Here is a 26,723-nt window from a genome sequence, read left to right on the forward strand (position 1 = left end):
TTTTATTATCAGTCAGTACCTTAGAAATCTCTAGTGATCTCGTATAAAATGTTCGTCATATCATAAGATTCTGAACAGTAGCTTTATCATAAATGTGTAACATTTTTATAGATTTGTGATTTGTTATATGTGTATATATGTGATACTATGTAATACTGTATTAATATACCTAAAATGGACTTCGGTATATTTTTAGTATTTTACAGTATATTAAATTGGTATATTTTAAAATTAATACCACACTATTTTGCTTTTATTCAAAATGGGTAACGTGTATCTCACAGTTATCAATCTTCTCGATACTATCGAGTCGATAGTAGCTTTCTCACTTGTATCCGAAATAATTATAATAATAATCGTAAATCAGAATTTTAAAGTTAACAACTGTTCTACATATTTGCAAATATCATGAGCCCCATACTAAGTTGCTGTAAACCTTTTATTGTAAGTAGACCTGGTATAAAGTGTAGTATAAGTTTCTAATTATAGTAAGAGTGGACTATTCTGAAATATAATATAAGAATGAAATACAACTCTTACGATATTAAGCAGATATTAAAGTATGAATATATTTATGTGAAAATATATATGTATCTTCTTCATAACATTTTTATCTTTTTCATATCATGTTTTAATGAAATTATTCCTTGAAAAGTATGAAAATATTCAAAAATGTCTTCTTGTAAGTAATGTATTTTTTAATGCAATGTAAGTTATGTTGCAATTAATTGCTTCTGAGAAGTACGTTTCTCTACTTATCATCTAATATAATGAATTACCTTAATTTATAAGTTGTATGTAATAGGTTGCTCTTTATTTCAAATAAAGTGGACGTTACCTGAGTCACGCATGAGAAAAGCTCATGTATTGAATAGTGTCTTAAATTTTCCTGCCATAATTATGAGTGGAAGCTCCGCCCTTGTGATGGGATATGGTGATGAGTTCAGTCTTCATTCGCTTGACTCGACTAGTTTCCCAACCAATCAAATGATCGGTCGTCTGTCTGTGAGTAACTCCCCAACTCGACACGTCAGCTTTTGCTTTTGCAATTCTTCTGCTGATGTCTGAAGTCTTTGACTTGAATGTTTTGCATGAGCAATTGCGAAAGTTCAAGTCCAAGTTGGACAACCCCTTGAAGACAGCAAAACATCTTTTTGCAGGGTAGTTATGCCAATTAATTGAAGTGCAGTTATAGTTTGTGACAGCCCACTGTAGAAGTGAAGACTGAGGACAGAGAAGAGTGTGGGACCTGTTCTGCATAGGCTGCAAAAGCTGTGGCAGAGGCGTGTGTCCGTGTGCAACAGCTGCGTCCGCCCCTAATTGTTTTAATGAATTTGCTGCGGTTTTGCTGCACAATTTGCATGCGACTTTGGCATTACAGAAGAACCGACAACTTCAACGACAGCTGGAGAAGAGTTGGGGGTAAAAAAGGGGGGAGGGGGAAATGACATTAGTTTGTCACTGCATCAAAAATGACGCAGAATTGAAGGGCTTGCGGACTTTTGCTTGCTGCGACTCTCTTTTTGGCCAAGCGCACGCAAATTGCTAATTGAAAATAAATTGCACTTTAATTTGTTATGATGATAGAGTGGGAAAGTCACTGAGCATGAGCATGAGGCTGTTGGCTGTTGCTGCTGCTGCTGCTGCGGTTAACTACGTCGGTGATAAATTGATAAATTGCGCAGAGTCGCTTGTCAAAGAGTTGACCACAAAATGACCAAAAGATCGGTCGAATTAAAGATTCGACACGGCACTTTCACTCCGTAGTCGAGTCCAGTCGAGTGTCACCTGGTGGCACATGGGTGTGGCAACAAAACAGTAGCCACACAGTCGCCCACACACACATACTCCTACACACACAGAGAGTTTGTGGCAACCACAACGCGAGTGCCACTCATAAATTGTAACCTATTTAAGCGGCGCGCGAAGAGAAACCCAATCGCCACATGCTGTAATAATTTTTGAGCTCTAATTGCACACCACGACGGAGTCCGGCGTGCAGCACTGTGTGGCAAGCTGCGATTGTGGTTTTGACTATTTTTGCGAGCATTTCGCATTTAATGAAATTACAATAAACGCACACACACACTCGTCGCATGCAAAAAAGAGGCCAAAAGCAGCCGCCGTCGTTCAACGCAATCAACATGGGGCAAGTGGGTGATGTGAAGTGAAGTGGACGTCGACGTCGACTCCAAAGTGGTTGCACAACCTCAGCTGCTGCTGCTGCTGTTGTCATCGTTAGCAATGCACCACAAAAGCGTCCATTAGTGCGTTGGCGTTTGTCGCACTCGGGTTCTCAGTCTCATTCTCAGTCTCGTTCTCGTCTTTTGGCCAGGCTTCTTTTCTGGTTTCTGGTTTCTGGTTTCACTGGTTGCAGGTAATCCCCATTATTAGCGCAATTAGTGCAACCGCCGGGGCATGCAACTATGCGGCAGCATATACGAGTAATGCTTCTTGCTCCCATTGTTAGACCTTGAATAGTCAACCCAAAAAAGAAATAGAGCCTGCTCTTCAATGTACTTAGCACTGATTGGCTGCATAAAGCCATCGTCAAGGTGTTATTGAATACCACAACAAAATTGTGCTTAAAAAGCTGGGAATAAATTGAGCATTTGATGGAAAGTTGGCGTGGGATGCATGAGAACGCACAAAAGAATGCGATTCTACCAATAGTAGAAGCGCTATTCAAATGAGCTAACAACATATAGAGGAAGTCGAAGGAGTTTTGCTTACTCTTAAAGGAATTTGAGTTGAAGCTGAAGAAACGATGAATAAATTTTAAATCTAGTTATAAGCCTTCTACAATTCTTATTTATGAATCCCTTCTAACAATATTCGAAATACAATAATTCATCAATTCCATTTCTTATTTTTTTTAACTTGAACAATCTCATTAATAGATGTTAATAATTTAAAAACAATACAATTAATTTGAGACAATCAAAATCGGCTCATTAATTGACACATTATGCTTCTTATACAATTTAAATAGTTTGCTACAAATATAAAAATTATCATAATTCATATTTGAAAACAGTCTGCAATTTTTTTTGATATAAAACTGTTATTTGTATTATTATTGAACGCATCGCATTTCAAATTTATCTGATGGATATTTAAGTGTGCTTTATGGGATAGAGTTGGTCTTTCATTTCCATTTAAAATCCTTAAGCATAACCAAATGATAATTGTCCACTGACAACTATAATTTAAATTCGTTCTTTTTAGATAACACAACTTATGTGATAATCAAATGAAGCCACTGCTATTTAATAAGCTTTCCGCTCTGCAAGATTATATTTATAGTCTGTGTAAAAGACACCTGATATAAATTTTAAATATTAACATGAATCTATCTAGCATTATTCTAAAAATACACCTGATGTCCTCCGTTCATAAAAGAATCTCCTCAAGCGCTGCGTGGGTTATGTCTAATCGGACACTTGTTCAAACGCAGCTGCCACCAGCAACAGCAGCAGCAGCAACAGCAGCAAGTGCAGCAAGTGCAGCAAGTATTTTTATCAATCGCCTCGATTGATGCGGGAAGGGGGGAGTGAGAGGGAGACATCATTATAATAATCGCCAGCTTGAATGAATATCAAAAGGCAATAGCAATACCGTTGTACTCCAGCCAGTTGCCACCTCAATTACCAGCTGCTGCTCCTCCTGACTGACGTTCAATGTTGATGATTCTGCTGCTACGTGACGCAACGCAAGTCTGCAAGAAAGAGAGAGAGCGAGGGAGTAAGAGGGGGTGAGCAACACCTGTTGCTATCTGTTTGGCTACCGTTGACTGCAACGAAAAACTCCCCCTCAAGTCTCCTTTTTCACCACAGCCGTTAATCGCTGCGCCGCGTCGCATAACTTGTTAACGCTGACAACGACAACGGGATTTGAGCGCTGATAAAAAGTCTGGTAATGGAATATGGCAAACGAAGAGAGAGAGAGACAGAGGTGGGGGTGTGGTGAGTGGGCGGTCTGTCGCTTGGTTCGGTAAATCAAGAAGGCAAAAAGCAAAGCACAAAAAAAAAACCATATTTAATAAAATGACAGTTGCTGTCAGACGCCGTCAAATATTGTTTGCCATTCAGCGACAACTTTGCTTGCCGGGCACGAGTCGCAGTCGAGACTCAGGACACAGACTTATAGACATGGCCAGAGCTAGAGAGGGGCGAGGAGAGAGGGGAACGCAGAACCCAGAGCCAAACAATGCGAACAGCGAATGGCAATTGTCGTTTATTGAATATTGCTGTTGCTATTGTTGTTGCTGTCGTTGTTGTTGCTGTTACTTTTGCTATTGTTGTTGTTGGTGTATTTTGTCATTGTGTCTTGTCGCCTGTCTTGCGGTCTCTTATTGCATCGCCTGCGCTTTGCATAGCAAATGGCCAATTAATATTATCGTGGGCGTGTGCCGCCCAGCACCACAGCTGAAAGCGTATGCTATAAACTTGAGTTGAGTTGAGTTGAGTTGAGTGCGCGTATCTTGAATATATCTTGAGTTACTTTGACTTACTGTATCTCTCTCCCTCAGTCCAACCAGAGCCAAAGCCAGAATACGCCCTGATCAAGGAAATGTTATGCAAGACATGCACGTATTGCAAATTTGCTAAATTATGTGGTTAGTTGGTGTCCTGGAAAGAATCACAAGCAATATATGCTAATGCACTATTATGTTATCTTTGACAGTTATGAGAAAACTTCGATGCAAAGGTATTTTGCTTGTGCAGTTGAAATACTTTAAATGACTAGCTATTATTACATTAAAAACATGTGCTTAATAAGATTTTATAGATTACAAACTATTGGAAAAACTAGCTATTTGTGACGTTAGTTGAATTATGTGTTTTATATTGTATATTCAATATTTAACTTAAGTATTGATGGGATTGATCAATGGTGTTTTTAAGAGCATTTTAACATATTGAAACATTTTACAACTAAATTTTAGTTATATATTATGACTTCAATAAAACAGCTATCTAACTGTTAATTTAAAACTACTATTTTAATAAAGTTCAACTTTTTGTACTTTATGGTATTTTAAACGACCGTTGGTATATTTGTAGTATTTTTCGGTATATTATTTGGTATAAAACACCAATATTTTGATTTGATTGATAATAAGTAGTGGGTATCCCACAGTCGAGCACACTCTACTGTAGCTTTCTTCTTTTTACTTAGTTTTATTCAACAAAAGTTCTATTAAGTTCTTTGAAATCATGTTCGCATTTTAATAGCAATTTGCTCTTATCACTTAATTTCAAAATGAAATCATCACAACTATCTCTTATTTTTAAAATATCTGTAAGCTTTTGAATGGTTTCTTTTTGAAACTCAATCTGATTTCTTAATTCTTTAATGATTCCTTTGTTATAATCCCTATTGGCTCTTATTTCTTGAATTTCGCTATTCATCAATTCTTTTCTTTCTAGTTCTTCTGATTCACATGTCTGATAAAGGGGAAACGATTTTACTATACGAGGGTGGGCTGATAAATATTCGGCCTTACAAAGAAAATACGTTTTTTTTTAATTTTGCTTTTTTATTTCTCAACATAATCTCTTTTTAGACGTATGCACTTGGACCACCGATCCTCCAGTTTCCCAATACCTTCCATAAAATAGGATTAGTCCAGGTCTTCAAAATAGACGTTTTTTCACAGATTACCTGTTCATTTGAATGAAATTTCTTACCCCCAAGCCATTTTTTTAAGTTTGGAAATAAATAATAGTCACAGGGTGCTAAATCTGGAGAATAGGGTGGATGGGGTAGAATTTCGTAGTGCAATTCACACAATTTCGACATGGCGAAAATGCTCTTGTGAGCGGGAGCATTGTCCTGGTAAAACAAAACTGCAAGTTGACATTTCTGATGAATGGAAAATGATTTTAGTTTTAACACACACTGTATAATCTTTATTGAATATATTTATTCAACCTGTGGATTGATTGCTGCTCCTCCAAAAGATATTCCATGAACAACTAGAATCAAGACTGAATATATCACAATTCTGCTCATTCTGAAGCTTGGTGCTCTACTAAATGCGTATAAAAGACGCTCTAATTCTAGTCGAATTTGAGTCCATGACTATATATACATAAAAGAATTCTTATGTGCTTTTTTGTACTATTCTACCAATTGGAAATTGTGTTGAAACTACACCAATTAAATCTAGGCATTTTTGTACATATGTATGTACAAGAGGTTAAAAAGTTCAGTCTACCTTGGTCTATCAGTTTTTGATAGTCACAACATAGAAATGATTGGATTTATTTTCACTAACTCACTAAGCTTACTTTATATATAATATAATACAAAAGTCGTCAAATAAAGTCAACACTGATTGTGAGTAGAAATCTTAGGTCAAGAATAAAATAAATTTTGAATATAGTGTTCTTTAATACACTTTATAAATATGTACTTAGATTTGATTTTCAAACTTTATTTTTAACTTAAATAGTTGAGTTCTTAATTTAAAATATAGGAGTCAACTGTTTATAGGTTACGTTAAATGGAAAAATACTACTACTACTTTACCCCATTTTTGACTATTGTAATAAATTTATTATGTACTCTATCTGAACCAACTGAATGGTGAAAAGAAATATTATTCCGCCCCAAAATAATAACCATACACATGAATATATGTTATGCATGGTGTGTGTGTGTGTCGCAATATCAGCTCGTTGTGCTTTCAGTTCTCACAGTCTTCCTTAACTGAAAAGTGGGTTAGATCTGCGATAGGCAAGCATCTGCAATTGTTGTGGCAGTAACCGAAAATTATCATAACTAAAAATTATTGTGAACTCGCTGAGAAACGCGCAGATATTCAATTGAGTAAAAATGTTGGAAATTTGCAACAAGCCAGCGCCAATTGCACACACACACAACGATAGCAACATCAACGGCAACGGCAACAGCAACAGCAATACCAATAGCAATAGCAACAACAATAACAATAGCAGCCACAGCAACAACAGCTGCTGCAACAACAATGGCAATGTCAAAGTCGCTGCGAGGATGCAACTATGAAAATTGCGTTAGAAATCTGCAATTTATATTGCTGCGATGCCCCACACAAACAACAACAATGGCCACAGCAACATCAACAACAGCAATAACAACAACAGCAACAAGAGCAACAGCAACCAAGCATGCAACCAAGCAAGTAAGCGAGCCAGCGACCAGCCCAAGTTGAGAGCAACACAAATACGATTGCTATCCTAAGCATCGACTGCTTGAACTGCCCCAACTGCCACCGGCGTACCAGGCGATCCTCTCAAGAAACAAGCCAAAATGTCAGCTAAAAGCAATACAATGAATTTTTAATACCCTTAGGTTAAATATTTTACTGTGATGTAGCTTTTCAAGATATTTACTTATTAGCTGGAACAAAGACAGCAAAATAGAGGTGAAAACAGATCTTCATCTCATTGTTATTTTACAATTTCTAGGCACATCTTGAGGTGAAAAGAGAAAAGGAAAGGGAGAAAAGGAATTCATCTGTTTATTATTATCCATCATTTTCTAAATATATCTACATGTAAATCACATATTAAACTTTTGCCTAAGCTTCACTTAAATTATGCATACCAAGTAGTAACTACAAAGTACAATTTGCTGAAAACAAAAAGTAAAAACAGACATAATTTCTTCTAATGATTTCTATTGGTTAACAACTTGTAATATAATATTTAACTATTTTCTTGTTATATCACTTATTCAACTACACCTCATCTTCAACTCACCTATAACTTCTTTTTTAAATAGCTGCATTTTAAAGAACATATTTTACTTCAATTTATTCTTATCAGTTGGTCACTCAAATTTTCTTAACTGATACGATATGTAATTGATAAGAAAGGAGAATCTTAACTTTGGTAAAGTTGATTAAAATGTAGCATTTTTCATAGGAATTGCCACGTGAATTTAGGCTCAGTTGTGGAAACACCTAAATTAAATTGTATTGTATTACGTTAACAGAACTTTCTCATATTTACTTTATAAGTCTGATATTCTAAGTCCACTAGTTTTGCCTGCTTAATAGTTCGACATATGCACCTAAAGTTAGTGTATTGAAAGGAGCCACAGCCACGTTCGATAATCACAATTGTTTGCAGCTTGTGCAGCCTCAACGCATTCCGGCGTCTACTTTACTTTGTTGCTGTCGTCGATGCTGTTGCTGTTGCTGTTGTTATTGTTGCTGTTAGCTGGGCACAGGAAACATTGGAAAATTGAGCATGGAAATGAACGCAAGGCAAGGCAAGAAGAAGAAGTCGAAGAAGCCGCAGCAGTCACAGAAGACGAAGACAGCAAAAGGAGTAAACAACAACAAGGAAAAAAATGGCTAGCGAAATGGCAACGGAAAACCTCTTCATTCAAGTCGTCCGTCTCCGATTGCTGTCTCATTTCGTATGCGCGAAGCGTTTGCCAAGGCAAAAGGGAAGACGGTGGAAAAGAGGGGGGAACATTCCGCAGCTTAAGCCTGGGCAGCGCCTGACGATTTGTTGCTGCTTCAAGTGGAGCAATTATTGCTGCAGTTGCCGTTTGTTGAAAGTATTTTTCTTCAGCTCGTTTCGTTGCGTTTTTTTTTTTTTTTTTGGCGTTTGTGTGTGGGGCAAATGCATCAACATACTCGACTCGCATGGGGCATGGCCTCCTACTCGACGTCGACAACCCGCAACCCGCAAACCGCATTCAAATCGATTTGGTACGCATCTTCCTGCAACATGTTGCGGAAACAGCTTGAGAGAGCGAACAACAGCGCGCCAAATTGATTTGTTGCTGCTTTAGTGTTAATTGCCAGGCCACGACGACTAGGCCAAGCCGAATCAGGAGTGCACTCATCGAGTCGTGTGGACATGAACTAACTGTAACTGCAACTGCAGCAGCAACAACAACAGCCACACTCTCTGTCTGTCTCACAGGTGCATGGCGACTGCATTCTCTTGTCTGCTATGTGGGGCACTGGAGTTACGAGTGGGCGTTTCACACACACTCAGCAGGCGAAGAGAGTTCGAGTTTTGCAATTATGAAGTTACGTGTTCGAATGCGTCGAAAGCAAATTTCTAATGATGATATATTGCTTCAACCGAGGCAGTAACATGGCCAACAAGACTATCAAATTAACAAGATCATCGCTTCCGGCCACAAAAAAACAAAATAAGAAGAGTCTGCTCTGCTATTCAATTGAGTTGCGCATTAATCTTGGCGCTAGACTCAGACTCCGACTACGAGTGCTCGTGTGTTGCTGTTGTGGGAAAAGGCAGGCGAAATTTATGCCAAGTGGCGACGACGACGACGACGAGTGCAGATTTCACGTCAAAACTCTTGGGTGTACAAATGCATCATTCTGATGGTCATCATCAGTCTCTGCCTATCAAACAATCGACAAAACAAACAGCAGCAGCTGCTGTTGCTGCAGTTGCTGTTGCTGCTACGGCAGCAACATGTTGCCAAGACATGGCACGTTGGCGTTGGGCAACAATTACCCCCAGAGCCAAAGCCCCAAACACAGAACGTTTTTGTTGTGCGACAGTTTTCCTAGTTTCTGTGTGTGTGTGTGTGTGATTGCTGACTGCTACAAATTTCAACGTCGCACAAAAAGGCAGCCACGACAGCAATCTGCACTTGAAAATCTAACAGCAACAGCAGCAGCACTAGGAAGTGGCTGCCACCGCGTGGCAACCTGTTTCTGCACTTGACCATGCTCCACTCTCTGCCACAAAACATGTTGCCGAATTGACAATTTCGCTGCGCATGCGCAGGCTGCAAAGCTTCTCGTTGCTGCTGCTGTTGCTGCTGCTGCTTGTTGTCAATTGTCAGTTGTGGCCAGGGTTTATGCAAATTGCAGCAGCAACAGCGACTAACCATGACCATGAGCAGTGGCTTAGCTGCAGCTCAAGTTCCAGTGGGCGTTTGATTTCAATCGCCAACATTTTCACATATCCATGGCCATATGTTGCTGGTGTCGACAACACAACGGCCACTCGCACTTCTCTCCCAACTCCAACTCCAACTGCAACTCCAACTTTAGATTGTTGACTCCTCGTCCTGTTTTGTAGTCGCTGCTGCTGCTGCATTTTTATTAACGGTTTGCCATTTCGATTTTATGTTTAGTTATATTTTAGCCAAGCTCGTTATTTTTCATTGCCTCAGCTCATATTTGGCCTCTTGATCTCATCTCGTTCAGGTCTCACTTGCCTCCTTCTCCTTCCTCCCTCGTATCTCGACATTATTAATAATCGTTTTTCACTGCACGTCGCGCGCGCTTTTTTTTCGGGTGTTGATCTGTTGTCTGCTCCTACGCATACAATTTGTTTGCCCATAGAAGAGATCGTTCGTCCGACCATCTCTGGACGGCAACTTGATGCCGCATTGACAAACATTGCCACCACATTCCGAGGCACGCCTTTTGCTGTCTCTGTTGCCCTATCGGCATTTGCTCGGCTATCACGTAATTTGATCTTAATGCGCATCGTGTTTATTAATTCTTTCCAGACTTCTTTTTTTCTGTGTCCCCCAAAAAAAATTAATCCTCTTCTCTGTATTGTTATTGTTGCCAGCTATTGGGAGAGAAAGCGGGGGCAATATTCAATCGATTTATCGTGTGGTTGTTAGCTGTCAATTGGACGGCATTAGCCATCAGCCATCAGGCGAGCAAACGATGTCAGCGATGTGACACTTGAAATTGGGCATGCAAGATTCTTTTCTTTGGATAAGTGCGTGAGAGTCGACAGACAGTTCCTCCCCTCTCTCCCCTGCATGTCATAGGGATTGCTAGATTATTAGATACTTAACGAGACAAAGCGATAGAAGTACACAAACCTCTTGACCCTACACAACACTGCCTCCGAGTTGTCAAGGCGTTGAGATAGCCAAAAATTGTTGAGGGAGGAAGTTGGAGAAAATGTGACTGATTGCAATGCTCTTTTATTCATAATGCATGCTCGTCATTTAAGGAATGAACTTAGTATTATAATGCTTGAGACTAATGAATACCCTTTTTTTAAAGAACTTTTAATGTAAGGGAAAACAATCTTAAAGAAAAATACAGAATTATAGTACTGTTTCAATCATTACGCATTTGAATTCAGGGACGAACTCAGTGCTTATTTCCTTCAGAAATCTCTGGCCACTTTACTTATAGAAAATATCCTCAGTGTTCGATTAGCAACTATTAAAATGGAAGCGATTTTCTCGGAATATTTGGATTATATTATAGTTTAAAATATAATTTCAATTTGTAATTATTTAATTTAATTGATCGTTGTTTATTAGTATTACCAAAATCCAAAATCCAAAATCCTCTCCTCTCCTCTCCTCTCCTCTCCTCTCCTCTCCTCTCCTCTCCTCTCCTCTCCTCTCCTCTCCTCTCCTCTCCTCTCCTCTCCTCTCCTCTCCTCTCCTCTCCTCTCCTCTCCTCTCCTCTCCTCTCCTCTCCTCTCCTCTCCTCTCCTCTCCTCTCCTCTCCTCTATCCTATCCTATCCTATCCTATCCTATCCTATCCTATCCTATCCTATCCTATCCTATCCTATCCTATCCTATCCTATCCTATCCTATCCTATCCTATCCTATCCTATCCTATCCTATCCTATCCTATCCTATCCTATCCTATCTTATTTTATAATATATCCAAGTTATTGATATTAGATATTAATACACATTAACTTTAGCCACACTTTTTAAAACTGTTACAAACCGAGTAACAATTGTAATGTACTCCACACTCGCTCATAATTATGCATGATTTTAACAGCAACTCCAGTGACTACGACTTCAGCGAGGAGCGCATTCCGAAAATATGCAGCGCACGTCGTTTGGGTCGTTAAAAATCGAACACGCACTCGAACAATCGAACTATCGAGTCACATTGATCTATGGCCGGACAGCGGGACTTTGGGACTAAGGGGCGTACTCGCTGCATTACTCGTATGCGGTATGATTTACGATTGAGCTATGAGGAATGTCACGATTTAATAGGCTTATCGCTGTGCCAGTGCTTGGCTTGAATGCATTTCCACATCGATTTGAATTCAATTCAACGCTGAGCTGCGTTGGCAGCGCTGCGTGCGGTCTAATTATTTTATTACGAACTTGTCACTGGACTGAAGAGGGGGACAACAAAAAAACGGGGTGTGTCGCGGTGTGTCTCTGCCTAATTAAAATTTCAAAATGAATAAATAGTGTTTTGATTTATTGAACAGAAAATATAAAAACATAAATATGTGTGGCATTTAAGACAACGCCACGGGAGATGGACGTGAGTCAAGAGGCAAGCTTCACCTGTCTGACACTTGCATTTTTACGAGCTGCCCAGCTCTAGGTGCGACCCGTGAAGGTTTACGGCCTAGTTTTAGTCTCTGGGTCTAGGGTCTCTAGAGAAAAACGTTTAACTTTGATTTTGATATTTTGCCCCATTCTCTGATTTATTTTTCCCAACGACGACGCCACATAAATTTTCCATACCCACTTCTTGTGATATGAACTGTAAAAACTCACCATAATTTTTAATTGTACAAATTTATGACCTAACTGGGAGACCCCGAGAGAGAGAGACTCGAACTGTAACTGGAACTGGATGCTGTGCGCTTGGCTATATAGTCAAGCTGATGATGGCGTTAGCGGTTCTTTTGTCCATGCTATCAGCTGCAGGGTTTTATAACCGCTTTATAGTTGGCCACGGCTTTCGGGTCGGCGCTATTAAAATCAAATAAAATCAATGTTTTACCCTAAGAATTTCCCCTCTTTTTTTCTGCTATGTGTTTAATGAATCGCGTCGGTGTGTCATAAATCAGTAATGTATATGGTACAAGTCAAGTATATAGTATATATTTATACTATATACGCTCAGATGGCCGGTCTCCCCGGGTTCTCAGCCCACGTCAAGTGGCCAGTTTGTGGCCATTGTTTGATTGCCAATAAAATTTGGTTGTAATGATGCATTTATAAGAGTATAAAAATGTTATAAGATTATGCTTTGGCACAGCGCGCTACAAGTATTTAAATTAATTTAACTATACAACTTGACTTGAGACTGCCCGCTGTGATCTTTTGTGTGATCTACGATAAAGTTCCTTAAACAATGTTGAAAGCATAAATATTAAAGAACTTATATATCTGGGGGGAAAAAACGTGTATCTTTGATGTGTCGCTTAATCAGAATATTGTAGTAATTATTTTAAGTATTTTTCTACTTCAATTCTCTTACTAAAGTTTTCTGCTTATTTATATTTTAGATTTTATGAATTAATAAACTAAAATAATATGAAATATATAAAAAATTTTATATTATTATATTTTAATGTCTATATTTATATTTTATAAATTTTCAAACTAATATAAAATAAAGTATAAAGTATTCTAAAAATATACGAAACGAATAAACTATACATATTAAGTGTATCAATATACTTTTACTTCCAAACTAATACCAAAATAAATTTTATTAAATGACATTATTTACTACGAAATACATTTCGTGTCACATTTTGTTTTTGTACATAACAACAAAGATTCTAAGACTTCAAGAGAATTTGTAAGTATATCTATAAAATCTGTAAACATTGTAAACATTACATAGGTTTTACTTGTTGGTAGTTTGCAATTTGTAAAATGTATTTCTGTCTGCGAAAAAATGTTTACTTGAGAGCTTTCAGTTAATTGTTTATACATAAGAAAGTTAACTATAAATACGAGATGCGCAAACTGTAACTGACCATAAACTAAAGAAAATGCAGATGGGTAAGTTCTTTTATCAACTCTTCTAACATCCATAAAATAATACTTAATTTTCAGTTAACATATTATGGATTGGTCTATTGACCATCGTCTTCGCCGATGCACTGGATATCTGCACGAATCGACAAATTGGCTATAAAGCAATCGACTCAACGAATCCTAATTCATATTACGTATGCTTCGGTGTCTTGGGCAAGATCAAAAGCTCTTGCGATGAAGGATATCAATTTAGTGAAGCACAACAAAAGTGTGTGAATGGTGTCACCAAAAATGGGTTTAACATCAATCAAAGCATTTCCATGTATAAACCTCTTATATTCAATATCTTTGGAAACCTTTGGAACCCCAGACCTCCACCGACTACAACACCGTGTCCACTTTCTCCGCCATCTCCTCCGCCGCCAACACCGACTACAACACCGTGTCCACTTTCTTCGTCACCTCCTCCGCCGCCAACACCATGTTCACCATCACCGCCACCACCTTCAGACATAACCACAGGTAATTAAATTTAACAATAATGAATCAATTTTCCGCTTCTACAACTGCGTGAGCAACTGATAAGACAACGGAAACGAGTTCGCAAACTAGTACAACAGCTGTCGATATCATTACAGAAAGCACCACTGAGAGTTCTCCATCAACGGCTAGCTCCACTGAAAACTCCTCCTCCTCAACTTCTGAAGGCACCACTGAGAGTTCTCCATCATCGGATAGCTCCACTGAAAACTCGTCCTCCTCAACTTCTGAAGGCACCACTGAGAGTTCTCCATCAACGAATAGCTCCACTGAACACTCGTCCTCCTCAACTTCTGAAGACACCACTGAGAGTTCTCCATCAACGGATAGCTCCACTGAAAACTCGTCCTCCTCAACTTCTGAAGGCACCACTGAGAGTTATCCATCAACGGATAGCTCCACTGAAAACTCGTCCTCCTCAACTTCTGAAGGCACCACTGAGAGCTCATCATCAACGGATAGCTCCACTGAAAACTCGTCCTCCTCAACTTCTGAAGGCACCACTGAAAGCTCATCATCAACGGATAGCTCCACTGAAAACTCGTCCTCCTCAACTTCTGAAGGCACCACTGAGAGTTCTCCATCAACGGATAGCTCCACTGAAAACTCGTCCTCCTCAACTTCTGAAGGCACCACTGAGAGTTCTCCATCAACGGATAGCTCCACTGAAAACTCGTCCTCCTCAACTTCTGAAGGCACCACTGAGAGCTCATCATCAACGGATAGCTCCACTGAAAACTCGTCCTCCTCAACTTCTGAAGGCACCACTGAGAGTTCTCCATCAACGGATAGCTCCACTGAAAACTCGTCCTCCTCAACTTCTGAAGGCATCACTGAGAGTTCTCCATCAACGGATAGCTCCACTGAAAACTCGTCCTCCTCAACTTCTGAAGGCACCACTGAGAGCTCATCATCAACGGATAGCTCCACTGAAAACTCGTCCTCCTCAACTTCTGAAGGCACCACTGAGAGCTCATCATCAACGGATAGCTCCACTGAAAACTCGTCCTCCTCAACTTCTGAAGGCACCACTGAGAGTTCTCCATCAACGGATAGCTCCACTGAAAACTCGTCCTCCTCAACTTCTGAAGGCACCACTGAGAGTTCTCCATCAACGGATAGCTCCACTGAAAACTCGTCCTCCTCAACTTCTGAAGGCACCACTGAGAGTTGTCGATCAACGAATAGCTCCACTAAAAGTCCCTCCTCCTCAACTACCGAAAGCACCACTAAGAGTTCTTCATCAACGAATAGCTCCACAAAAGGCCCCTCCTCCTCAACTACTGAAAGCACCACTAAGAGTTCTTCATCAACGAATAGCTCCACCAAAGGCCCCTCCTCCTCAACTACCGAAAGCTCCACTAAGAGTTCTTCATCAACGAATAGCTCCACCAAAGGCCCCTCCTCCTCAACCACAGAAAGCACCACTGAGAGTTCTTCTTCAACGAAGAGCTCCACTAAGAGTCCCTCCTCCTCAACTACTGAAAGCACCACTGAGAGTTCTTCATCAACGAATAGCTCCACCAAAGGCCCCTCCTCCTCAACCATAGAAAACACCACTGAGAGTTCTTCATCAACGAATAGCTCCACTAAAGGCCCCTCATCCTCAACTACTGAAAGCACCACTGAGAGTTCTTCATCAACGAATAGCTCCACCAAAGGCCCCTCCTCCTCAACTACTGAAAGCACCACTGAGAGTTCTTCATCAACGAATAGCTCCACCAAAGGCCCCTCCTCCTCAACTACTGAAAGCACCACTGAGAGTTCTTCATCAACGAAGAGCTCCACTAAGAGTCCCTCCTCCTCAACTACTGAAAGCACCACTGAGAGTTCTTCATCAACAAATAGCTCCACCAAAGGCCCCTCCTCCTCAACTACTGAAAGCACCACTGAGAGTTCTTCATCAACGAAGAGCTCCACTAAGAGTCCCTCCTCCTCAACTACTGAAAGCACCACTGAGAGTTCTTCATCAACGAAGAGCTCCACTAAGAGTCCCTCCTCCTCAACCACAGAAAGCACCACTGAGAGATCTTCATCAACGAATAGCTCCACCAAAGGCCCCTCCTCCTCAACCATAGAAAACACCACTGAGAGTTCTTCATCAACGAATAGCTCCACCAAAGGCCCCTCATCCTCAACTACTGAAAGCACCACTGAGAGTTCTTCATCAACGAATAGCTCCACCAAAGGCCCCTCCTCCTCAACCACAGAAAGCACCACTGAGAGTTCTTCATCAACGAAGAGCTCCACTAAGAGTCCCTCCTCCTCAACCACAGAAAGCACCACTGAGAGTTCTTCATCAACGAATAGCTCCACCAAAGGCCCCTCATCCTCAACTACTGAAAGCACCACTGAGAGTTCTTCATCAACGAAGAGCTCCACTAAGAGTCCCTCCTCCTCAACTACTGAAAGCACCACTGAGAGTTCTTCATCAACGAATAGCTCCACCAAAGGCCCCTCCTCCTCAACTACTGAAAGCACCACTAAGAGTTCTTCATCAACGAATAGCTCCACCAAAGGCCCCTCCTCCTCAACCATAGAAAACACCACTGAGAGTTCTTCATCAACGAATAGCTCCACCAAAGGCCCCTCATCCTCAACTACTGAAAGCACCACTGAGAGTTCTTCATCAACGAATAGCTACACCAAAGGCCCCTCCTCCTCAACCACAGAAAGCACCACTGAGAGTTCTTCATCAACGAAGAGCTCCACTAAGAGTCCCTCCTCCTCAACCACAGAAAGCACCACTGAGAGTTCTTCATCAACGAATAGCTCCACCAAAGGCCCCTCCTCCTCAACTACTGAAAGCACCACTAAGAGTTCTTCATCAACGAATAGCTCCACCAAAGGGCCCTCCTCCTCAACTACTGAAAGCACCACTGAGAGTTCTTCATCAACGAAGAGCTCCACTAAAAGTCCCTCCTCCTCAACCATAGAAAGCACCACTGAGTGCTCTTCATCAACGAATAGCTCAACTAAATGCCCCTCCGCCTCAACTACTTCTAGCACAACAACCTCCTCAACCACCAAAAAATGTCCCAATGCAGAACCCTCGTTAAATTCTGAAAGCACCACTGAAATCTCGACTTCAAACACCAAAACAGACCCTATACAGACTCCTCATGATCTACTGAAATCACTACTAAAATTTCTACTTCTAGAAGCACAGAAAGTTCCTCCTCAACCACCAAAAAATGTCCCTACACAGACCCCTCATCAACTACCGAAAGCATCACTAAAATCTCAACTTCTAGCAGCACAGAAAATTCCTTCTCAATCACCAAAAAATGTCCCTATGCAGAGCCCTCGTCAACTACTGAAATCTCCACTAAAATCTCGACTTCAAGCTCAAAAAAAGTCCCTATCCAGACCCCTCATCAGCCACTAAAAGCACCACTGAATCCTCGTCTTCGAGCAGCACAGAAAGTTCATCCTAAACCACAAAAAATTGTCCCTATGCAGACCTTTGGTCACTACTGAAAGTACAATTGAAATCTCAACTTCCAGCAGCACAGAATGTTCCTCCTCAACCACCAAAAAAAGTTCCTATACAGACCCCTCATCTACTATTGAAGACACCACTGAATCCTCGTTTTCCAGCAGTACAGAAAGTTCCTCCTTAACCACCAAGAAATGTCCCTTTACAAACTAAAAGTTACATATAAGATTGGGATGACTTACTATAATTTTATATGAATACGAGATCAGTGTGCCCAATAAATGCAAATATCAAAGTTTATGTGCATTCTATTTTTGGTTTAAAGTTGAATATTGCAAAGCCAAAATGTGTTTTTGAATTCATACGATTGGCCCAATCCCCCACATTGCGAAAACTCTGCAGCTATCGGTTTTGGTGAGATACTCGTAGAACACAAAAAAAATTAAACAAAAAGAAAAAGCAAAAATATTTCGCATAAACAATGAGAAAAGCAACAAAAGCTAATAACAACTGAACACAACGTGTACTGAGGTGTGCGAATGCGAATTTACCACTACATTCAACTCTAGTATCACACACTCAGCATATACATATATACAAACATATAGGGTATATATTTCGACTGGGGTCTCATATTTCAATTTCGATTTTTGCAAACGATGTGCGCGCTAAACGCAAACAAACACTTGACAAAGCAGGCAAATAAACAAATAGGAAAACAGCAAATATACAATATACACACTCGAACATCGAATGCGTTTATACTATGTATGATACATATATGGAAATATACTATAGATGAGCATATAGTATATATCAATGCATGCACATACTTCGCTTATATAAGCCTATACCCATTATGAGAATAAAATGAAAGTATTTTCATTATGCTGCAGTAAAGAGCAATGAATTTACTCCCTGTGATATCTGCGAAAGAGAAGAGCAACGATAAAACTCTGTATTTTCAGATGACTATCTAGACTATCCTCCTATTATATATAAAATATTAATTTCATATAAAAAAATATAACAATAAATAATAAGATAAGGTAAGGATAAAGACTTTCCAAGAAGCTTGATTAAACTCTAACTTTTGAGTGAGGCAAGCAATAAAATTTAATAATTACATATTATCTGAATTAAAATCTACAATATTTACATTTAAAGTTCTTTGTAAGCATTTTGTAATATTTGAAAAATTGAAGATTCTTACATTAATTGTTCAATCTCCCTTAAGATCTAAATATTGGCGTAAAAATTTGGATTGAGAAGTTTTATTAAACAAAACTTTTGACACAAGAGAATAAAATATTATTGATATATGATATCAATAATATATGATATATATTAACAAAAAAATTAAAATATTCAAAATTTATATATTAAATTCTTTGTAAAATTTAAGAAATTAAGACTTACTTCAATTTTTAAATCTCTCTTAAAGTTTTAATATTGACATGAGGAGTTGATGAGAAAAAAGTTCAGATTAAAATCAAATGGAACTAATATTAATGCATCATACAGTTGACAAATTTTTAATATTATATTAAGATAAGAAAGTTATGCTTAACTCCTAAAATGCAATATTTGAGCCATATTAGCTTAACCATATTTGCAGGATATATTGCAGTTCATCACTAACTATAAATCGGAGAGGAGGGGGAGATGGAGGATCCCATCGTCTATGCAACGGACATGAGGTCTGTGTGTTTGGGTCCGGATCTGTTTCTGTTGCAAGGCTACCGTTCGCATAAATGCAACGCAACTTTTGCCCTTGCACATTTGATGGCAATTCCGATGCGTGGCTGTTGTCGTTGCTGTTGTTGTTGGCAGTGAAAATGTCCAAAAATGAGGCACAAACATGCGCATGAATTTTGCCAAGCCAACAACAACATGTGACTGTGGCACTAACAAGTTGCCGGGGCCAGGAAGTGCAGCGTGCAAATAAATGTGGCATTTGCAACTCGTCCCAGGACATGTGCGCCAATATTTTAGCCATTTGTAATTTTATACTTCTATTAAACGCTGTGACCCGGCCTGACAACAAGCGTTTGCATTTTCGATTTTGCCACATGCGAAACTCAATATATGTTATGGTATGTATGCAACCCAAAATGTGGCACGAGACTTGCAGCTGTTGCTTATAGTTGTTGCCAGTTGCTGCCGCACTCTGCCAGCGGCAACAATGTTGGACCAACACCTTAATAAGCCATTGGGCAGCACTTGGACTCGACTCTTAGCTTTAGACCTTTGGCTAATTGCGAGGCGTTTGCTGGGCGACTATTTTCGCGCCTGCCACATGCCGCATGCCGCGGGGCACAGACTGGAATCGAGGGCATCAAGGATTAGCATAAACATGCAACGTGTCTAATACAACGTGTTTTTGTTGGCGGCCCAACTTCCGTCTCAAGGCCAAAACTAATACGAAATTTCAATTAGCAATTCGCCTAGCCAACGACACGAAAAGGGCGTTACCACCGGCTGAAAATCCAAACTAACTTGCCCGAAATCGTAAAGCCAACGCAAAACAAACACTAAACAACTTTCAGGCTGAATAAAAAGTTGAATCGATATCGCATAGTTTATGAGACGACGTTAAAAGTTATACTAACCTCCTGTCGTGTTTTGTTAGGTAGAATCCAACGTTCTTGAACTTGCCCCTTGTTTTGTGGCAACAACAGTGGCAGAGGCAGTGGCAGAATGAGAAAAACTACCTACCGCATTTTGTGTGCGAACCGCGGGGCAGCCAAAAATGGTTGACGACGTCGACGTCTTCGGCGGCGTCTCGCAAGTGGCGTTTTGTCAAATATTTTGCAGACGATTCTACTTGCCTCGATTCGCCAGCTCTTCACGACTTTTATTTAATGAATTTCGCAAATTTTTTTGATGCAACTGCCGCAGCAGCCGCACAGCAGGGGCAGCAGCATCTCACGCATGCGGCTCTCGCTTCAACGGCAACTTGTCTTCGCATACACGATGTGCAAATAATTGTCTCAATTCCTCAGATTCCATGATCTGCAAGTCGCAAAAAGAACTGTTTGCAATCGAGTCGAGGAGGGGGGAAGGTAAGGCCTCACTTGCCACAAGATTATCGCAGCGCATGCTTAGGTAACACACACAAACTTGCCACATGCAATCTAGTAGCAAGTTGGCAATGCCACAACTGCCACAGAAACATGCTTAGAGGGCATTATATGCCAAACATTTTATCAGCATTTCGCAGATAGCTAATAATGTGAGAGAACATTAATATCCATGGAGACCACAATGTGCGTTTCAAGAGATTTAATATACCGCTTTATAATGAAGACCTAATGAGAGCTGACCAATTTATATGAAGAACAAACTTAATAAAATAATAATTATTCATTACTTTTTTTTAATTTGTCTTCAATTCAATTTAATTTTGTCAATAGAAAAAAATTCTACTTTTATTGTGTATTACGAACATCATCAATGAAAACACACATTCGAGAGCAAATAATTTTGATTTATTGGAACTTAATAAAATACATTTAATATTTGACTTAATGTTGTCTTTATACTCGAAAGTTCACATATCATAAACTAAAATAGTAAAGCTGAAAGCTGTAAATAAATTTCGCTGAAATTTTTTAAACTCATTTTTAATAACATTTACATTTGATTTTTTCACAATCATTAAACATATTTTTGTGTAAAATAGATATCTAATTTACTTGTCTAAATACACCTTTCTGCTTTAAATAATAGAAATAGTACAATATTAGCATAGCCTAATTCACTAATAGCCTAATTAACTAAATAACAATTCAGGATTGAAAGACAATCCTTGAAATAAAAGTTTCAGTCTTACAGTCGGGCTGTGTTAGTTCTTCATTTAATTATTTCCTTGTTATCTGTATTCTTATTGAATCATTAACTTAAAATGTGATTCAACGATTCTCAAATCAATAAGAAAATAAATCTTAAGAAGACGCTTTAAAAAGAAATCTGAAGTATAGGTTAAAATTAAAACGTAATGCCTAATTAGATGACCTTTCTTGATATGAATGATTCGGGTAGCGATAATAGCTTTCTTTTTTAATCATTAACTCCAAATGTAATGCAATAGACAGTCCACAAATTAAATAGAAAATAAATCGTTTGAAGACACTTTAAAAAGAAATCTGATCTTTACACTTAAATTATAATTTAATGACTGATTAGAAGACATTCATCAATATGAATGTTTTGGGTAAGGTGTAGAACAGTGATTTTTCTTATTTAATTAAATTTTATTGAATAGACAGTTCAGAACTTTTTCTGAAATGAAGTCTGAAGTCTAAATTTAATATGTGAGTTCTATGGTTTCAAAGTATACTTATGTATATTAAATACAAGTAGTGCTTCTTAAAATTGAAGCAGCTTACCTCAGACATTTGAGGCTTGAGCAACTTGCCACATGAGTGGGTAGTCTGTGAGCTGCAATTACTATGGACTTTAATAGTTTTGCGTAGTCTGAAGCACTTCACGATCTACGTAAATTGCCAATGAGCCGAAAACAGTTGGCCATTTAGGCTCGTCTTCGGGCGGTTTTGCTTTGCGTTCACTAAACGCAGAAGATGACAATGAGCCAAGTGAGGCCGGACAAACTTGGCCCTGAGAAGGCGAAGCAAGTCAAGGCAAAGTTCTCTGCTTACTCTCTCTCGCCACAGAAGAGCGAACAACTAAAAAAAAAAAAAAAGAGAGAAGCTAAAACAAAAGAAAAACAATCGTCAGTCAATTGCTAAACGATTTGGGGTATGCGCGACAGGTATGCCTATGAGGCTCGGTTTTGTTTTGAGTCGCGAGGTTCAGCTTCAGCTTCAGGTTGAGGTTCAGTTCGTTTCGAAACGAATCGAGTTGGCGACAATTTTGCAATTGTCTGCGGCCAAACAGAAGAATGGCAAACGACAATGACAACGACGACGATGGAGGTCGTCGCATTGCTCGCATAGCCGACAATGAAAAGCGCCGCAAATTGCAACTTGCAACTTGCAACTGGCGAAACTGGCAAACTCGCAACTTGCATACAAAAATCTGCTTTGGGCTTTTTCGGGCTCTGATAATTGCAATTGAATGAAATACTCGCTGAAGCTGAAGGTGAATGGTTTTGCTTAAAACCTGACCAAAACACATTTAATTGTTGTCGCTACCGTTTTCTCGCTTCCACCTTGAACCTGTCTCTGGGTCGATGTCAGGGTTAGCTTACCAATTGAGGATTCAGTTTTCGGTTTGGTATTTTGTATTTTGTGCGTGGGCAGCTTCAATTACGCGCTCTCGCTCCCGCTCCTGCTGTGTGGCTGCATGCTTCAGCGAATGCGAAGCACGAAAAAAACAAAACTAATTAATAAATTAATTATGCTATTACAATAATACAGACACATACACACACCGAGTCAGGTGTAGTCAGAAGCCACCCTTGTGTGTAGCGAGAGAGACGCACACGCACTTTAATTATGAATATTTTCATGCTGAAACATGCATGCACTTGTTGTTGTTGTTGTCGGTGTTGTTGCTGTTGTTGTTGCCACGGGAGTTGACTTAATTTGCCACCCAGTGAGACAGTGCAAGGGCTTCCTTCTCTCTTTCTCTACACTGGAAAAAAAGAGCAGTTCCTAAATATTGTTCTTAAAAGAAGACCACTTTCCGAAAAAATTACTGAAACTTACTATATTAGTCTGAAAATTACCAAATTCTCGAAATAAGAGCGAAAATATTAGACAATAACATAGATTAGAAAATTCTGTAACCCATCGAAATTTCTCTAAAGGTTGGTATATTTTGTGAACTGTGGTATATGTTGAATTGAGTAATTTAAAAATATACCAAAAAGCCTCGACTATATTTAAGTTTTTTGTGAAAAAAAATCACAATAGTTTGTTTTTTTTCAAAATGGGTAGTCGGGTATCTCAAAGTCGAGCACACTGGACTGCAGCTTTCTTACTTTATATGTATATAGACTTTTGTGTTTCGTCTATTCTTTTTTTGTAGTCTATGGCTGACTTTCTGATTTCTAATGCTGCGCAAATTGATGATAGGTATTTCGTAAGAAAAGTGATCAACAATATTCATAATTGAATGCGCTAATCAATTATATAATAAACTAATAAAAATAAAAAATAAAAAAAACAATATAATAAAGTGTACTTTTTTATCTAATATTAATACTTGTGTTTTACATTTTATTACATTACATTTACATTATTACATTTTTTCCTATGTATATGATATTAACAAGAACTTTCTCTTATATGAAATGTTCTTGAAATGAAGATGTGTTTGCAAGCTTTAATATATTCTTGAAAACTCTTAGTACTAACACAAAACTCGTGACTTAAGATTTTTTTCAGTGTAGCTATCTCTATTGTGCAGCTGACTGACATGAGCTTCAGTTGCGTTCAGTTTTCAGCTTCAGTTGAGTTTTCAGTTTTCTATTTTTTCGGGTCTGCTAATTAGCAGAATTTGTATATATTATGAAAGAATTTTTATGGCATTTTTTTGACAGCAGAAAAACTGTGTTTACCATGACATAGAGAGGGAGAGCAATAGAGAGATAGCATGCATTTGATTTGAATTTTATTTCCATGTTAACAGTTCTATTATCCTTGTGGCTGTATCTGTCCAGACACCAGACTGTGACTGCGACTACGACTGCGACGGCAACTTGGAGAATATGGGCAGACAGGCTTTGGCCAGGCACCTCTGACTATGATAAATCGCGCCATTTACCTGTGTGCGCCCAGGTAAATATATCAGCTAGGCAAGGTCATAAATATTAATTGTGTGTTTCGGGTTTGGGGCCGTTCAGGAACTGGAACTGGCCTTTAATTTTGCATGTCTCGCCTGTTATGTTTGCCTCTGGCCAGTGCTTGTTGTTGTTGTTCTTGCTGTTGTTGTTTCTGTTGTGGCTTAAAGTTGTTGTTGCCATTATCAATCGATCGAACGCGAGCTGCATTTGCTTAGCGGCCACAACGCCACTCGAATCAATAACAACAAACACACAAGAACAACAACAACAAGTTGCCAATATATTGTTAATAAATATTCCAGATTGCAGTCGCTACAGCATGTGTTCTATCAGCTCAACTGATACTCTGCAAACACATGTGACCAAATGCAATTGCAATTGTGGACACGGATATTATCGCGCCATTATTCGCACAGTTACCAAACAACGAATCTTAATGTGAACAGCAACAATTTAGAGTAATTGTCATAGTAAAATATTTGAATTTTAATTTTTGTATAAAATATTTATTAAATTATCTGTAGCACAGATTATCTTTTGACTTTCTATTTTTAACACCAACCAGACTAAAAGATCTTTAACTTCTTGAATAGTAACAAGACTAGAGAATTTATTTATTGAAGTTGTTTTGGTTCATCTAATCAATGAATCGTATTAAAAACGAATTCTTAGATTTTTCTTTTGATTGGTCTGTGTACAATTCAATATAGCAACTATGTTTAATCTTCACTTAAGATTTTGTTTCTTGGTTCAATTTTTAAATTTTACTATTTTTTAAACAAGGATAAAATCTTCCTATTTGAGTCATAATCAATCTTATATCATTTATATTTAATCTAAATTTAATCTAGAACGTTTGATCTTGACTTCAAATTTTGCCTTCTTTGTTAAATTTTTAAATTTTTCTACTCTTAAAACAAGATTATTATCTTGAGTTTTAAAATTGGGCAATTTAGATTTTTTGTAGATTTTTGATCTAGATTTAAGAATAAACCTTCTTTGTTTAATTTTGACATACAAACAATCTTGATTTAAGTTTTCATTCTTAATTTTTGTCTTTCTGTGAATGGTATATATAATTCAGATCATATTATATTAAAAACTCTTACATCAATAAATAAAATGAATTATATATCTACAAATCTTACTTCTCTTCATTCCATATTTCAAGCATGACAATAAATTTCAATGTGTCTTTTATTGCAAAATTTACAATATGCAATAATGATCTTTATTGAATAGCTTTATTTTTTTTATAAGTTTCTGACTGTCACGTTTGCAAGCTTTAACTTTGCAATTTTTCGATTTAATAAAGCACAGAAAAGATACTCGAAAAAAAGAGAAGTACCAGCGAGTGCTTGGAATGGCTGAAATAAAGTGTAGAGAGAGTTATATGAGGGGTGAGTTGAGGAGTCGAGAGTTATTCATAAGCGTGGCGCTGCTGTGATTAATATCCGAGGAATGCAGTTTATTGTTCCATGGTGCAGGAGCCGAAGCGTGGCAGTAGAGAGAGAGAGAGAGAGAGAGGGAAACACATGCAAGTGCTGGTCAAACCAAGAGTGGGAAGAGGGCAAGTGGAGAGGTGGCATATGTTAGACAGAGGGGGCAGGAGAGCCACTGAGAGCGAAAAGCAAACTCGACGCTCGAAGTTCAACGCAAATTTGTGTGCATTATTTTTTGGTTGCCGCAAAGCTTTTTTCTCGGCTATTTTAGCTCAGTTATAAATTACGACGGCCCAAAGGCAATCTAAGCGCGCGAGTGTGTGTAGAAAGATATACTACTATGTGTGTGTGTGAGTGTGTGTGTGTTGCCTGTATAATCTGTGTGCTGAAATCTTTGGCATCCACTTGCGCATATGCAGAGGCCAAAGCTGTAGCCAAAGCAAAGGCAAGTGCAACAATGTGCGGCTCCAGACTCAGCACCAACAACTACAACTACAACTACCTTTCCCCCTCTCCTTGTTGCTAGAACAATAGCCACGGCTTGGTGCACCACAATGGAGCCACAACGGAGCTGTTGGCGGGAGCGTAGCTGGAACTGAATAGCCGCCACTCTCATAATAGAGTCATAAAATTTTAGTGCGCCGCTTGGCAAAACTCTGCTACGCTTCCCTCTCTCTTTCTTTCTTTCGATTTCTCTCCCTCCCTCTTCCTCTCCTCCCTCACTCTATGTTTGCCCATGCAACCCCCCTGTGGCGCCACAACCCAAAGTCCAAGTCCAAGTTTAAGTCAACGTCCACATTCAAGTCAAAGTCGTTTCGCATTGTTGGCCAT

The 26,723-nt window shown here is 38.9% G+C and overlaps 1 protein-coding gene across 1 annotated transcript; it reads left to right on the forward strand.

Annotated features, from left to right (window-relative positions):
- Positions 1 to 13,734: 13,734 nt before the first annotated feature.
- Positions 13,735 to 17,999, forward strand: LOC117569683 (uncharacterized). Its single transcript, XM_052003590.1, has 6 exons — positions 13,735 to 13,744; positions 13,799 to 14,242; positions 14,359 to 15,087; positions 15,154 to 15,657; positions 15,790 to 16,845; positions 16,912 to 17,999. Exons 1-6 carry the CDS (start codon positions 13,735 to 13,737, stop codon positions 17,646 to 17,648), a joined length of 3,480 nt encoding a protein of 1,159 aa, XP_051859550.1. The 3' UTR covers positions 17,649 to 17,999.
- Positions 18,000 to 26,723: the final 8,724 nt, after the last annotated feature.

Source organism: Drosophila albomicans, chromosome 3 (genome assembly GCF_009650485.2).
Source record: "Drosophila albomicans strain 15112-1751.03 chromosome 3, ASM965048v2, whole genome shotgun sequence".
NCBI lineage: Eukaryota > Metazoa > Arthropoda > Insecta > Diptera > Drosophilidae > Drosophila > Drosophila albomicans.